The following is a 16,503-nucleotide window of genomic DNA, read 5'->3' as shown; positions in this document are numbered from 1 at the left end:
AGATGGTTAGAGGAAGACCATGGAGGCATCATCCACTTAGCTCCGTCTCAGCCAAAGCGCGCCAGATGAAGCCTATTCAGCGCTCAGCCAGCGGGACGAGCTGACTTACTTTGCGCCACAGATTTACAGCGGCCCGTCGCCTCGCTTACACGCCCGCACACCGCGCACCTCGCACCGCACACACGCTCCCCTGGTCGATCCACGCAGGTGACACGTGAACGCAACACCGGCGTTTCTAACTTTCCTTATTTTGTTTTTCTTCTTTTCTCGACGAGACAAACTTTGGCAGAGGACTTAAGGAGAGTTAAACTTTTAGTCGAGGATGCCTCGTCCGGGGAGAAACACGTACAGCGACCAGAAGCCTCCCTACTCCTACATCTCCCTCACCGCCATGGCGATCCAGAGCTGCCCGGAGAAGATGCTGCCCCTCAGCGAGATCTACAAGTTCATCATGGATCGATTCCCGTACTACCGGGAGAACACGCAGCGGTGGCAGAACTCCCTGCGGCACAACCTGTCCTTCAACGACTGCTTCATCAAGATCCCGCGGCGCCCGGACCAGCCAGGTAAGGGCAGCTTCTGGGCGCTGCACCCCAGCTGCGGGGACATGTTCGAGAACGGGAGCTTCCTGAGGCGTCGCAAGCGGTTCAAGGTGTTGCTGGCGTCTGATCATCTGGGCCCCAGCAAGCAGTCGGACGCCGCCCATTACCTCCAGCAGCAGGCCAAGCTGAGGCTGAGCGCGTTGGCGGCCACCGGCACTCACCTCCCACAGATGTCCAGCTACAACCTCGGAGTGTCCCAGACGTCCACGTTCAAGCACCCGTTCGCCATCGAGAACATCATCGCCAGAGAGTACAAGGTCCCCGGGAGTCTGGCGTTCTCCACCATGCAGTCCATGTCTGCCGGCTACCCGCTGCACAACCAGCTGACCTCCGCCTGGCCGCACATGTACAACACCAGCGTTATTGACACGGGGGCGCCTATTTCCATGGCGGGCGGCGACTACAGCGCCTACGGGGTGCCGCTCAAGTCGCTGTGCCACGGCGGACAGTCGTTACCGGCCATCCCGGTGCCCATCAAGCCCACGCCGACCTCCATGTTCTCGGCGTTACCCCCGCACATCCCCGGCTTCCTATCAAACTCTCCGCAGTCTCTGAGCCCGACGTCCCCGCAGACAGCGACCAGCCAAAGCAGCCCCGCCACCCCGAGCGAGACTCTGACCAGCCCGGCCACGCTGCAGTCCGTGACCGTCCACTGACCCAACCTTTGCCCCCCACCCCCTTCCACCCCTGAAACGAACTGTCGAACCAAACCCAAAGTTTATATTTTTGTCGTCGGAAACTATCAAAAGGCGAGTCGCATATTGGTTTTATTTGTGTATGTGTTGAATGTGTCGCTTTAAAAAAAAAAAATCGTGTCATAGAAGTACAGCACAGAATCGTACTGCGAAGTATTTGCTCTTCAAAATATAAATTATTTGATAGTTTTTCTATTTTTCAGTTGTAATGTTAAATGAAAGTGGAGGTTGGGTGCTTACAGTGTTTTCACTTGGATCCAATGCACCGTGTCTGTGTGTCACTGTGCTGTCAGTGGGCCGAGGCGAGGGTTGTGTGTTTTTGTTTGCTTTTTTAAATCCTGGATCGATGGTTATTAAGTGAATACCAAATAGGAATAAAGGGTTTAGATTCGTTCCTGTAAAAGAAAAAGAGAAAGCAAACTGAAATATGAAACGCAGTATTGTGAGACGTCCTCAAATGCAACATGTGAATATTGCAAATAATAACTGATACTGAAATGTTGTCAAATGCACTTTTTAGTTTTATGTTTTAGATATCTATTTTCCAGAAAATGTTCTGTGAAGCATTTAATTTAAAATCTGTGGTGACCACGTGTATCAAGATGCTGTACATTTGTACTTTTTTAGCTCAAGCATGCTGTTATAAATTTGTGTTGTTATTGTTATTGTCGTTGTTTTTTTTGTTGTGTTTTTTTTCGTTCTTTTTTTTTTTATTTGGATTTTTTGCAAGCATGCGTGCTTTGGAAAAGTGTGCAAACAGTCTGACATGAATTGGAAAAAAAATGGTCATCGAAATATTTTCTCATTAAAAGTGAAGTAAACAATCAGAGTGTATTATTATTATTATTATCAGCATTATTATAATCAGCACTATTACTATTATTATTATTATTATTAATAATAATGTTATTATATGTTTTGCTGGGTATTCTAAACCATAAATATCGATAATTTTATTTAGCATTAAAATGGTCCTCATACCTCCTTCCGGCCCGTCAGCCTGTGTGTGTGCAGTCAGGAGGCTCTCGGCTCTGCTGTGGGTCCATTAGGATGCATGGAGTTGCATCCACGGTCACAGCGCGGACAACTGCGCTCATTCATCAAGCTGGAGCCTCCACACAATTAAGCTCGACAATAAACATTTAGAGGCTGCAGAGAGAGAAACAGAAACAAACAGGGAGTCAGTCAGGTTTATTTTCTCTATTTTACAATTGTGGAATAGAAATGCTGGATGTTTTTTACATCCAACAAATCCGCCCCAATCATTTTTTTTTTTAAATCAACAGGTTTTAATTCCAGCCAGGCAGCGCAAGAATATGTGTCACTATATTTCCTTCGTGCTCTTACTTGGTTAGTTGTCAGAGCGGCTTAAGTGAGAATAAAGCGCTTTATTTGCCTCCTATAGAACCAACAGCCTATTTCGGGGCATTAAACAAATACATTAGAATTCCGTCACTTTATGCATGGAGTAGATCAAATAAAGGCTCTCGGGCCACTTCATTCTCCTCTTTCACTCGGATTGAAAGTGCAAAGAATCGCAAACTTCGCCTGGGCCACCAATGTAGATTTAGGCTCTTTTTCAGCGAGACAAAAAGCCTGATTTCTCACAAACACATAGCTGACTGGGGAACTAGGAAACGAGCTGCGAGACCCTTTTGGAATTTAAATCCACCCCTCCCCCCCGCGGACTGTTTGTACAACACTGTTAGTTTTTACACCCCCCCCCCCCCCCCCTACACACACACACACACACTTTGTGCATTTGTGTGTATAACATTAATGCTGACTGCAGATGATTAAATATAGGCGAGTTGCAGCGTTTACAAACTTTAATTTGCAACCTGCTGTTTGTTGTTGCTGTTGTCATGGCAACTCCTTTTTAACCACATTCATAGCGATGACAATTATTTTATACTTATTATACTTATTGATTATTACAGGAACGAAACCATGACACATCTCATCATGGTTAGAAATTAATAAAATGAAAATAAATTAATAAAAATAAAGAATTAATCTCAAAGGTTCAGAGACTTAACACATTCTGTTTAGTGCAATATTAGTATGCTCATCAATGACATTTTTATTCTTGTGCTTTGTTTGTCTTTTTGTGCCTTTGATCTGTTTTCTTTGCTGTGTGTGTGTGTGTGTTCTGTAGGTGTTGTGCTGTTGTTCTGTCATATTCAGCTGAATGTCTTAAAGGGTTAATGTCACTCTTTTGTAAATTCAAATATTTAAAAAAAAAATACAAATGTTAATGGTAATTATCTAAATGACATTTTTTATTTAATGTATGATGTCCACTTTAAAGCAACAGTACACAGATCGATGCATTAGATCTGAATCATTACAAAGCAGCTTCAGCAGAGGCACTAATGGAAAAATGAAATTAGTCAAATGTTGCTGTCAGTGGTGAAAATAAGAGAGTGAGTCCGTCAAACAAACACAGTGAGGAAGAGTCATTAAACGGATGACATTAATTCAACCTCTCCAGCAGACAGTGGATTGAAAATCATGTCACAGGTGGGAGGGATCACACACACCGACACACACACATCACCTCACACTCATGAACCTGAAGGCAAATGTCTGAATTTCTTGAATAAAACCCTTCAAACTGAACCGTCTCTGACACAACCACAGCTTTTCTTTCCACGCTGATCCTTCTAACTTCACTTCCAACTCTCTCTCATCTCCTGTTGAACACATTCTTGGCCTTGTTGTCGTCTCAATCTATTTTACTTTGAGAAATAATCTAGAAACGTCACGGCACAGCAAACCAGCCAGCAGCTCCTCAACGTTGGGACTCAAACGTATAGAGATCTAAATCTGCATCGCCCTTGTTCTCTCAACTCTGTTCTACTTAGACAAAGAAGAAGGTCATCGCCGACGTGGGGATGAAATATAGACCACATGCAAAACCTCAACGTTGTCGTTTAATTAAAATAATTCATTAAAGTGGAGGCCTGAGGTAATTAGCATGTATAATTTATGATTGGCTTAATGCATGCAGGCAGTGGCCTCTGCAATAAACTCAACTTAACCTCAAGTAGGGACCTGATGGTGGACAGGGTGCTGTTATTTACAATGTGTTTACTGTTTGGATATTTGTCAAGGGGAAGTGTTTGGTAAGAACCCCGGGCCTTATCCGGCTTCCGCTGCACGGCAGAAACTTATTTGTTTTAGCGTTTATCTTGTGGATTTACGCCGGCTCGTAATAAATGTTGTCAGACTTGCAGTTGAAGGAGAGATATTGGGAATTGCCGTCAGGATTGTAGTTGTTTTTGGCGCCTGTTCGCACTTACTTTCCCGGTCACTGGTGTTAGGAAGTATAGTTTTCCTTCCCCGGTGACAGAATGAGGCCGTTAGACGAAGCACCACCAGGTCTAGAGCTTCATCTTCTCCCCTTACCGCCGGCTGTCAGCTCTGACTTTTAAGAGGCCGCAAAAATAATCACTGATAGACAAAACTTGCATTAATTAACTTCTGCAAACGTGTCAATCCTCTGACAGGCCTTTGACATTTTGAAACACGGTTGGAGGCTACGCTGTTATCGCTCTCCCCTGCAACATGCATGTGGCTCCTTCTCTTTAAAACAACACGGGCAAAACAAATATTTCCAGACGGAGTTGTGCTCCACGGTAAACAGATTTATTTTAGTGGTAAACAGAGCAACACGCCTCGCTGCTGATGGACAGGAAAGGAACTTCGGGAATTTATGGTCACAAACTCACAATTCAGGTATCACCGGGCCTGAGGGGCACTTTGGGTTCTTCCTCCCTTTTTAATTCAGAATAAACACATTTTCTCCTGGTACAACACTGAATATGTTGTCTATGATAATTTATGAGCGTTTTATTGGGGAACATGGCTTTGAAAAACAGGAGACCATAAACAACGTGTGCACATCATCATCATCATCAGACCGAGCTGGAGCCATCCGTCACCGTGTGTGAATGGCAGGTTCGGAGGCGTCCCGTGCCTGCGGTGGCAGAGGGCAAAGGGCAGGTATAGTGGGCAGGGGCCGCGCTGGAGAACCGCAGGGCCGGCTCAGCCAAACACCCATGTGTGCATGAAATTAGAGTGTCAACGTCTGATTCATGCTGCCGGGTGGCGGCTGTGAAACAAATTATGTCAGCGGGTGGCGGCAGCTAAAATTCCACAGAGTGCAGCTAGCAGATAGCGGTCGGCCATGGCGGGTCTTGTTAATCTGGTTAAACTGTCAAAGCTAAAAGGTCATCAGCATATAATGTAACTCAAAGTGACTAAGATGCGTGGTGTTAACAGTGTTAACCTGATCTAATGGTTCTCAGCCGCTGCCACAATGAAGCTCTAACGGCTCAGTTAAAGGGGGTGATAATGGTTGATCAAGATAAGGATGCTTATTCCCTCACACGAGGTGTTAATGACGTGACGCACTGAGGAGGAGATGCTTCCTCCCTCCTCAGCGCTGTCGACCACAGAAGGAGTTAAAGGTTGTAACGACCTCAGAGGCGCATCGGGGACGTTTTTATATCCGGAGCCTCCTGCAAATGAAGTCTAATGTTAGATCAAGTGGGCAAACATTGCATGCAGAATCGCAATAACAGTAAATTTGATTGCGAACGTTCTTTCAGGGAGGCGTCGACGAGAAATCACTGGCAAATTTCCCAGCTTCCATTTAGAATATTCAATGCCGCACATACGCCGCCTTTGTACTCATTGGCTCCCGAAGGTGTGCGAGTGTTGGACGGGTTGAGACAAGGTGAGACGAGACAATCAACAGTAAAAGCATCCATCAAGCTCCAGGCTCCAGTCATGTCAACCTCCACCTCCAGCCACTCCATTTCTCTCACCTACACGTCTTTGGTTTCATTTCTCAAGCGGCTCCCAGAAGAAAGTGACTGCCTGACTTTGAGTTCAACACCTTTTGGTCTTTCTGTGCAACTTATACACTTCCAAACGTGTTAATTGCTGATAAATAATGATCATTTCGTCTCCCTGTGTCAGAGCTGGCATGCCTGAGCAGGGTGTGTTCTCACAGCCTAAACACTCCGCTCTGTCCCAGCTTGTCGACTCACAAACATGTCGTGCCGATCCTCGTCCGACATTCTGTGATCTGTTGCGCTCTCATTTCATTGGATGATGATATTTGTTCTTTAATTGCCGCGTTCTAAGGCGTCCCGCCGTGTCAGTTTGACCAAATGCTCGTTCGCACAGAAGCTCAGCGCGGGAAACCAAACAGCTCCTCGTACAAACAAGCGGCTTTAATGAAGCTACTTAACAGATTTGACACCAGAATGTTTTTGTTCTCAAGTGTTTTGGCTGCTAGGTGCTAGAAGTGTAACAGATACTGTGGATTTTATCAGTCTGCTATTTCCCCCTTTTTAAATGTGCGTCGAAAAGCTAATTTATCGCCTTTCTTCTAGATCTTATCTTACCCTCTCCAACCATAAACTAACACTTGCACAGAACTTCAAAGGTGTGCGAGGTAGCAGAGGTGAGAACGGGGGCCTTGCATCCACTCGGGGGCCCAGTTCCTCCCAGAGATGAGATGGAGCTGATTAGCAGGAGTGTGCTGCAGGGCCCCGTGGGGCAGCAGCTGGAGGAGCGTGGAGAGGTGTGAGCTCTGACAGCTCCCCTGTCTCTCCCCTCTGGATACCGGAGGGGTCAGGGCGCCCGTCGGCGGGGCCCGGGCTCCGTGCCGGATAGGAAGTCAGCAGTAATTGCCATTCAGCCAGTGGGCTAGAAACAGAGGCAACAATAAGCAGCCAAGAACACACAGCCCGTTTCCTCTTTGTCTTGATGTGTTTGAGGAAGGATGCTATCTCCTCGCCAATAGAACAAAGCCGCAATAAAGTTCTCACAGTCAGATACGGTCTGGCTCAAGTTGTTCGTTCTACTCTGGCCCGTTTCTTTTTTTTTTACGCTGCGCACTTGGAGGCTTTTCTCGTCGCGGCGGCTGGGGAAGGCCCAGATGGCTGCTTGTTATTGCATAACAAGGCCACATTGTTTTGTTAATGTAACTTCATGTGTCTTTGATCTAATCTCATGTTGTCATGGCCAGTGTGAAAATCCCTATTAAGTGCATGATCCAGCACCGTGCTCATTGTGATTGTGATAATCTCCCGCATTGAAATTCCACTTTGTTCCTTTGTTTCTTTGTTAGCGGACACAATGTGAGGTTAATTAGCAGCCACTGGTAACCTCTGCGTTCCTGGATACTTCATCACAGCTGAAGTGTACTCTTCACTGGGAAACGGGGCTCCTGGCACTCAGCGCGCTCATTCCAAACACAAGGCCCTGAGCCGGGGCGAAAGTAAACAGGACACAAACACGCCGCCGCCGCCTTAATCCCTTTCAGCGCCGCGCAAAAGTATGGACTTGTACACATCATTAACGGCTCTCCTCCTCGTTTTCCTTATTAAACTTGCGAGATATACAAAGAGGACGTTGGCGTTAAACAAGCATATCAATCACAGTGATTAGGGGATCAACTTCACCGAGCGTTAAAAAGGTTTTGTTTATTGTCCAAACGCCGGTGTCACAGTGCGGCGCTGAAGCCGGGGCTCTCTGCACGCCGCATTTATCTGCAATATCGCCCTTCCGCCACTTCAGATCTCCCCATTCCCTGGTGGTCTAATTTATGTTAAGTCACAAACCTCCCCTATGGCTGTTTTGAAATGTTCAGAATGGAGACTGTGTGCTCCAGGTTTATGCCAGCGCCACAATCCCCTGTGTAATTGTTCTCTATGGGAAAGCACATCTCAGTGAAACCATCTGCGAGTCCATGGGGCAGTTTCCGAAGAATGAGTGGACTTCTTAGGGGGTTCCACCGCAATCCAGTTTCTCTTGTGAAGCAAGTAATTAATTCAAATCTCAGGAAGTCAATAGCTGCCTGGATCAGAGGCACGCAGCACACAGCTGCTGATAGCTCCCAACACACTGCTTGTCTTCTCAGGAAGTCGGCAAACAAAAAGGTCACAATAGGCGCGCGCACCCGTACAGGCTTTAGATAACACAAATTTTAAACTGCCACTGTGTGTACTTTTATCACACACACTTCATTAATCTAAATTGTAAGAGATGATCAGAATTACTGATGCACATGGGGCCTGGGATTCTTTATGACTGATGTAACATTCTGTCATTAAAGGAGCTCTCAAGGTTCTCTGCTTCCTCAAGCTATAATTATTTCATTCCTCGCCGATTTGTTTTTCTGGGAATATAAGAGGAGAAGGAGCAAAGCGGAGGAACAGAAGAGCGTCACATTGTCACGCAAAAGATCTCACTGCAACATGATTTTCAACACACTTTCCAAAATAGAGGAGCTTGGAGTTTGGAGGAGCTTGGGTGTGACAGTTCTGGTGTTGCTGCAGTGAGAATGTGGCGGCTCAGGGCTTTTTAGGTCATTACATTCATTAACAAAAGCACCGAGTGATGAAATGTGCTGAAAGAGCCGGGGCAGCACTTTGAGAACCACAGACGGAGATCACTCGCTCGCTCGCTCGCTGCGTCGTTCTTGTCGCCTGTGAACTTTAAAGTAGAACAGAGGAGAGAGAATCTGCTGTAATTTGCTGCACGAATTTGCAGAATTCCGAGGATATTTTGGCCGCTAATTTAGACATGAAATCTAATTAAAGACATCTTCTACTACTTGAGGGACATGATGATCTGTGTGCTGTGGGACAGAGCTCAGCAGAAGAAGAGAGAGAGAGAGCGAGCGAGAGAGAGAGAGAGAGAGAGAGGCAGCTAAGTTCCCTCTCTCCCCTTCTCCCTCAGACTGGGTTGGGCTAAGTGCCTTGCTGGGTTGCTCCCTACAGCTCATTGTTATCCGTCCCATGGAGGAAACCACTGCTGTGTTTCCAGCCTGTGTTTGACAACAAGTGTAAATAAGGATCTAAATAACAAACAGAAGGAATGTGAGCTTCACAGGGCTCCGCTCAGCTCTACGCCGGCCACCTTAATGACTCTGTCAAAGGGAGCGTGCAATGGTCCGCTAATTTCTTTTCTTTGGCATCATTAGATGGCACTGTGGTGGACAAATGAAAAGCACTATGTGTGTGTGAGTGTGTGTGTGTTCTGTGGATTATTTAGTCTTGCCATATAAACAAAGTGGATTCAGCGTTTCACTAAAATGTATTGTTGTATCTCTCTCTCACACACACACACACACACACACACACACACACACACACACACACACACACACACACACACACACACACACACACACACACACACAGTGAAGCAAACGTATGCCCAGTGTTGAGTTCAGGATTCTCAGCCTTTCTTGTTTTTCAAACTTATAAATGGAGGAACGTATACGTACCAGTCCAGCAGACAGCGGCTTCACTTCTGAATCCAGCAGGTCACTGTGACTCAGGTCCAGGTCTCTCAGACTGATGGGAGCAGATATAGAAATGAATGAGGACACAGATTCACAGCTTCTCCTATGTTTCTACAATATATGTCTCCATACAAACATCTCACTTTACTGCAGGACACAACTAAAGCAGAATGAAAGCAGCTAAAATATCACCCAGTAAACAGAAATGTCTCGTTTGCATCCCGGCTTCTTCACACACATCAACCTGCAGACACATGTAAACGGTCACTAACACAGAGAGCCGAGTCCTGACCTGAGAGTTTGCAGGTTTGCTTGTTGGACTCTGCAGCTTCACTCCTGAATCCTGCAGGTCTTAGTGACTCAGGTCCAGGTCTCTCAGACTGGAGGACTAGGAGCTGAGGACAGAGAGATACAGTACGAGACACAGTGTATACATGTCAGGGACTTTATTATGTTTTAGTATTATGTCGCCAACATGTCCTCCTCCTATACCATGAGCGGGAAGATAAAACATTTTTGTTTGAATTGGACTTTCTTGGCTGCAGTTAAATCTCCACAGTGACCCCCCCCCCCCTTCCCCCCAAAACATACTCTCCTCTTGACCTTTGACAGTCAGCCCCGTTTCTTACAGCATGGATGGAGTGTGTGTTTTGCAACTTGATTGAGAGTCCTCAAGCTCACAGGTTATGAGTCTTCCTCTCTCTCTCTCTCTCTCTCTCTCTCTCCTTCTCGGACACCCTGTGCTGCGGTTGGAGACGTGGTTGCGCGGGGCTGCAGAGGGCTTGCCCCCACGGCCACAAATCAGCGGTGGAAAGCAAGCTGGTATCTTCAAAGGGCGGCCACCCCACCCTCCCCTTTCCCGTGATTTACAGCCCCCACAGAGACGAAGTTAGGCACGGCCACTGTCTCTGCACCTGGGCCTTTATCAAGCGGCCAGGATGAGCTCTTTTTGCCGAAGACATTCAAATGTACAAGGAGCAGATTAGGCTGACTCAATCTTCTTTTGCATGGAGAGGGAGGGAGAGAGAGAAAGAGAACCCACTGACTTCAAAAAGACCCCGTTCCCCCTCCGCTTCTTGAATGAGTGAAAGGGGGTTTGGGAATAAAAACAGCCTTGCGTATTCAAAGTGCTAATTCACAACTTATTCCTCTAATACACTCATGAAGCACTTTTAATTGTGTTAGTTCGCATTCCAAAGACATGTTTGTAGCTTTTAATTGAGGCCTCTTTGAAATCATTGAAATGTATGACTTGTGGGGCCAACTTAAACAGTTCTCATGTGCTTGGCTGGTAGGGTGGCTGCTTTTCATTCCCAAACATGGGGGGCTTCAGTGGGGACCCCCACACAGTTAAACATGTTACAGTGCATGTGGGTGTCCCAACCAGCTCTTATGTCCCACGGATCATTCATCTATTTCTTATCCATCATTCTCTTTTCTAATATTTTGAAAAAGATTGTAAAAGGACATTTGTGACGGACATTTTTGACAGTGACTGAAAAATAGATGATGTCATCAATATGTTTGTTTCTCTATCATTATTTAGATCCATGCTGGATTTTTTTTCATTTAGAGTGATATTTTACTTTTATTACCTCTGAGATAAAATAAAATAAAATAAAATAAAATAAAATAAAATAAAATAAAATAAAATAAAATAAAATAAAATAAAATCTAATCTAATTTAAATGTTGTTAATTTCAGTTGTTTCTTTCCTTAGTTCACTATATTATTATTGTTAGAACAAAGCCCCTACAAAATCAGAGAAAAGTGGGATATAAATAGTGAAAAACCTTTCTGCATGCAAACAACTGGCATGATCACATTGCTCAGGTACTTTTTTTCAAATATTCTAACGTACACTATGTGTGATGTTAATGCAATTGTGTGTGTGTGTGGATGTGTGTGTGGTTGCAGCATATTTCCTCTGTCAATCTCCACACATGTCCACGGCGCTTCAATACACTTTAGCAACCTTGGCTGGATTCAGTTACTTTTTTCAGATAAACTTCTTTCTCCCTGAATGAATTCTTTTCTTAAGCCATTCTCGCCTTCCTCTCCCCTGAATCATCCTTTAATCCAGAGAAAAGGCCCCAAGAACTGGCTGTCATTTAATGCTGCCACTGCCAGGACTCTCAGCTTAAATAAAGTCAGTGTAGCATGAATCTAATTCTGTGGATGTATGGCCTGGGACGGTGAATGTTGCGTCTGGAGAGCCAGTCCTCCTCAAATGCTTGGCGACTGCACAGCTACCCACAGTGAAAGGACCACCCACTTAGGGTTGAGAGGGGATTTGAAGCTTCCCTGCCTGCTCATTCCTTTAGAGGCCTTTTCTGATACTGTTTGTAGCTCATCCAATTGTGTTGCTCGTAACGTTGGCCTGTAGCGTTCGGTTCTAAAACCAGCGTCTTTCATTTTCTGACGATATCTGCGTCCATGTCGGAGAATCTTAAGGCATTACATCGTATGTTGCTTTATCAGATCCTGTCCATTTAAGTTAATAACAAACAGACTGAGAGAAATACTAAAGTTCTACTATTCTCAAGAAATCAGTATATTGTTGTCATCAAATTTGAATCAAGTAGTTGAATGAAGTGAAATGCTAATCTGGTTTCAGCGTGAAACAGTTTTCTTATTTACATATGTTAGTTTGAGTTTGAGTGAATATCTGAATGTCCCAGCGCTCCTGTTCTTTGAGGGCTTGTATATTTGGATTTCCCGCTTCACTGCTCCACCCCAACATGTTCATTTCCAACTGCCCATCTCCATTTACAACCTGTTTTTATCAACTTTATTCACAAAGCACAACAAAACAGAGGGAGGGGAGCCTCCCCGTTTGTGGGGGGCTAACACAGCTCCGAACATTGTCCATGAACTTCTCCTCATCTCCATCCCCCAGTGTTATAGACAAACAATCCTTTCCCTGCGCAGTGGACGGGGTCATGGCGTTAACAGAGGGAGGAATGCATTGGGGAGAAAATATTGTCCAGCAATGACACAGAAGTAATTTGGGTCTCGCTGAGTGATTTCATCGGGGCCTTTTGTCGCCTCAAAGTGTTTGACCCAGAGGTCCCTGTCAGCCCTGCTGTTAATGGGAGCCGGAGCAGAGTGACAGCCCAGAAAGTAAAACATTTTACTACTAATAGCGGGCCTCCGGAGGCTTAGGCATAAATATTTAAGCTCTTCTCTCTTGTCCCAAATACTGGGGGGTCTCCATGGTGCGTTTATCTATAATGCAGGAAAAAGAGCAAATATATCCGCTGCATGCTCCTATACCGCCGTGTTGACATTTCTTCCTCCATCAGATGTTAAATTTATTACATGAATCTGAGAGGCACAAAGTTTGAGCAGTGGCGTGTTTATGTAACCTTCAGCGTCTCGCACACGGCGGCACGCTCAGAGACACAGAAGACGCCATCGATGAGAGGATTTCCTCCTATTTCCCCCGAATATAAGCGCTCATAAAGAGGATGTACTGTCTGTGTGCCGTTTCTCAAAGTAAACTTGATTGTAAAGCTGCGCTGTGGCTGGTGAAGGTGGTCTGACGTGCCCTGAATGATGGTCTACACAAACAAAGCTGCTACACAAGCCATCGAATTATCTCTGTCAAACTTTGGCGTAATCTGAACTGATCCTCTTAAAAATATTTAAATGAAAACATTTGCACATCAATGGGCGCCATGGCAACCCTGTGTGTATTCTTCTTTGGGGTGCCTCTTTAACACTGAGCTTTAGAAAAGCACATCTCCTCTGTTGTGTTGACAAACAACAAAACAAACAATATTAAATGGAGGAGCTGAGCTTTTTCTCATCGTTGATGGATAGAGGAATGTGAAAGGCTGAAGGGACGCGAGCTGAATGGACACTTAAGTTGGAGACGTCTGTAATTATGTGATCGGCGCTTGAGTTAGGTGCGTTTACACGGGCGATAAGCAGAGCCAGAGCTTCTCCAAAGAGGCCACGGACGCTGAAAGTGAATCTAATGCTGCACTCTTCTTAAGTGTTCACTCACGGGCTCCAGACCTGTGAGGAGCAGCTCTCCCCCTAGTGGCAGCAAGACAACAAGGCGGCGTGAACTCCCGGCTCAGGTCTGCAGCTCCCCGCACAGCTCTGATGAGCTCGGAATACATTACAACACAAACTCAGGCACTCTGAGGGCTGCAACTAAATGTGATTATGTTTGTGAAAATAATGGTGCTTCCGCTGTTCTCCCTCTGCATTCTGGGAAATGGGCTGTGTATTAATATAGCTCCTGGCTTCATTGGGTTTTGGATGGTGGATTAATTAATTTGTGGCTAATAGGCACAAACATGCGAAAACAAACTTCTTTACTTTAAGCTGCGGCTGAACATGGCATCTAAGTAAGTAGAGTAAATTATGCAGCCTGTGTTGATTATTCTGACAAAGAGGTTTTTGTAAGAGGTGCTTTATAAGATTACTCCTTCCTGGCACTTTATCAATTGCACACTTTCATTAATAAGTTATGCTGCGTATTTGAATTATTATTCTGCATTGCTACAACAAATATTGCCCCATGATTCATGACACTGGAACTAATATCATCCATTTTACACACGGCACAGCGTCAGAATGTGTAATGTGCCACACGCAGGCAGGCCGGGCTCTGTACATTAGTGCCTCGGTCATTACTGCAATAAACTGCAATCATTAGGATTCCAATTAGGGAATTTGAGCAAAAGTGGCACAACTGTGTAACACGGTGGTGTAAATGAGAGACAAACGAGGAAGAGGGATGTGTCTTGCAGCTGATTGAACTCTTTTCTAAGGTTGAAATCTGCAGTTTTGTTGAATTCGGGGAGGGAAGCGTCTCTCTGTGATCTCAAACTGATAGCTTAGAGAAGTAAAGCTCATCATCCTCGCAGTAGAATGTGCTTTAATCAGCAGAACATCAATTAAGGGTTAGGAAATAAAATGTCACCTTGAGGGAGGGGGAAGGAGGGGGGAGGAGGGAGGGGGGAGGTTCCTCATTTAGAAAACTTTTTAATTCACCTTTTCTTATGGAGATGTGAGCTAAAGCCCACACAGGTTTACACTGAACACAATTACAGCAGAGCACTGTTATTACTGAAAGATCCATTTATGAGGAGACGTTCTGCATGTTCACTTAGTCCATCTGTAATCATTTGTCTAATAAGAAAACCCAAATTAAGAGCGCAGGTCATTGAACGCATCATGGTGTTCTGGGTCCTGTTTGGAGGTGAACGTGTTCAGACCAAACCTACAGATGATGGCTGCTGATCTTCACCATCATATATAATAACTACACTTCCATCTCCGTCTCTCCCTGAAGATTTGCACCGAGCGGCGGCGGCGGCGTCTCTGCCCCGAGTGTGTGTGTGCGCGAGTGTGTGTGAGCATATATCAGCCTGCTGTGCTCCTGTGATAATTCTCCAAAGTTAAACAGCCATAAAAGGCTTGAGAACTCTGACCTTCACAATCTAACTAAGCAAGAGAAGCCAATGATGTGGAACGGGCCCATCGCTCCGCTCACCGCCGCCGTGATAAACGACACCCCAGCTTTGCTAAAAAATAACTGTATGTCTTCGCTGACATATATAGCTCCAGCATTTCAATACCATCCCAATTTATTTTCCACTAAAATGGTTTATTGTGGGCTATAAAGCACAGGCGGAGTGCAGCGAGCGGCTCAAAGGCACATTGTTCTCGGGCGCGGCTCATCTCAGTGATGTGCTGCAGCTTTTTTCCGCGGAGGAGGCCGTAAAAAACTATCAAAACTTATAAAGCTTATCATTAGTGTTCCCCGCGTCACTCACGGCTGCTAACTTCGCTCGCGCTCGGCTGCGTTCCCGCTCGGCGACTTTCTGCAAACTTGTGGAAGAAGTTGTGTCACGAGAGGGGAATTTCAGAACAACACACCAAAAAAAATATCCCTAATTTGATCTCGTCTCTCAGATTGGTGGCGTTTACAGACTCACGCGATTGATCAAGGAGGAGGAATTCACCGCTTTTGTGTCAGAAACATAGAGAATAATACGGGAAGAAGAAGAAGAAGAAGAAGAAGAAGAAGAAGGCACGCAGGGGAAGGTTGTGCTTGTTGTGACTCCGCCGCCATCATACCAGGTCATTTACAATCCCATAACATATTCAGACAGTGAGCAGATAAGCGAGCGATACATCTTTCACCACGCCTGCCCTTCACACTTGTCATAGCAGCGCCGTAAACAGCATCCATAACAATTGAGCCCACAGAGGGAGGGAGAGAGAGAGAGAGAGAGAGAGAGAGAGAGAGAGAGAGAGAGAGACGCTCCCTCCCGTATGCAGAGGAGCCTGGAGCTCGGGCGCGTTCCCGCCCAGGAACACATACGTTTCTCAAGTCGTCTGCCGGTGAAAAAAAATATGAAACGCGCCGCTCCCGCCTGACAAGCCCAACGTTCCCGGCTGCGAGAATCCTCCGAGTTTGCAGCAAATCCACCGATAATTAATGCACACGGCGGTGTTTAGTGAGAGACATTCTATTATTTGTATACTTGGTGGAGGAAATCTTTACGGGTGCGTAATTAATCATAATTAAGAAGATTTTGACAAGAGCTTGGGGACAAAGCAGACAAAGGCCTCTTTCTATATTCCCAAGGAGGGGACGCGGTGAAATGGATGGGAGAGGTGTGTGTGTGTGTGTGTGTAGGCAGCTAATGAGATCCATTTTCCAGTAGGTCTTGTTAGGATCTTTGCTCCTTCCTTTGTGTTCAGGGAGATGGTGGACGGCTACAACCACTGGCTGAGGCTGAGGCTGAGGCTGAGGCTGGAGCTGGAGCCTGAGCCTGAGCCTGAGCCTGAGCCTGAGCCTGAGCCTGAGCCTGAGCCTGAGCCTGAGCAGGAGCTGAGGCTGGAGCTGCAC

At 45.7% G+C, this 16,503-nt stretch overlaps 1 protein-coding gene across 1 annotated transcript; it reads left to right on the top strand.

The window, feature by feature from the left end:
• Nucleotides 1–322: 322 nt before the first annotated feature.
• Nucleotides 323–1,258, top strand: foxb1a (forkhead box B1a). The gene has a single exon (XM_076140417.1). It carries the CDS (start codon nt 323–325, stop codon nt 1,256–1,258), a length of 936 nt encoding a protein of 311 aa, XP_075996532.1.
• Nucleotides 1,259–16,503: the final 15,245 nt, after the last annotated feature.

The sequence above is a fragment of the Genypterus blacodes genome, unplaced genomic scaffold (genome assembly GCF_046128005.1).
Source record: "Genypterus blacodes isolate CSIRO-AG114 ecotype Tasmania unplaced genomic scaffold, CSIRO-AGI_Gbla_v1 ptg000015l_1, whole genome shotgun sequence".
Taxonomy (NCBI): Eukaryota; Metazoa; Chordata; class Actinopteri; order Ophidiiformes; family Ophidiidae; genus Genypterus; species Genypterus blacodes.
Note: the sequence above shows the minus strand (reverse complement) of the source record. Positions and strands in the feature narration are given on the sequence as shown.

Excerpts from the sequence above, each read along its gene's own strand:
- foxb1a (XM_076140417.1), top strand. The coding sequence starts at position 323 with ATGCCTCGTCCGGGGAGAAACACGTACAGCGACCAGAAGCCTCCCTAC.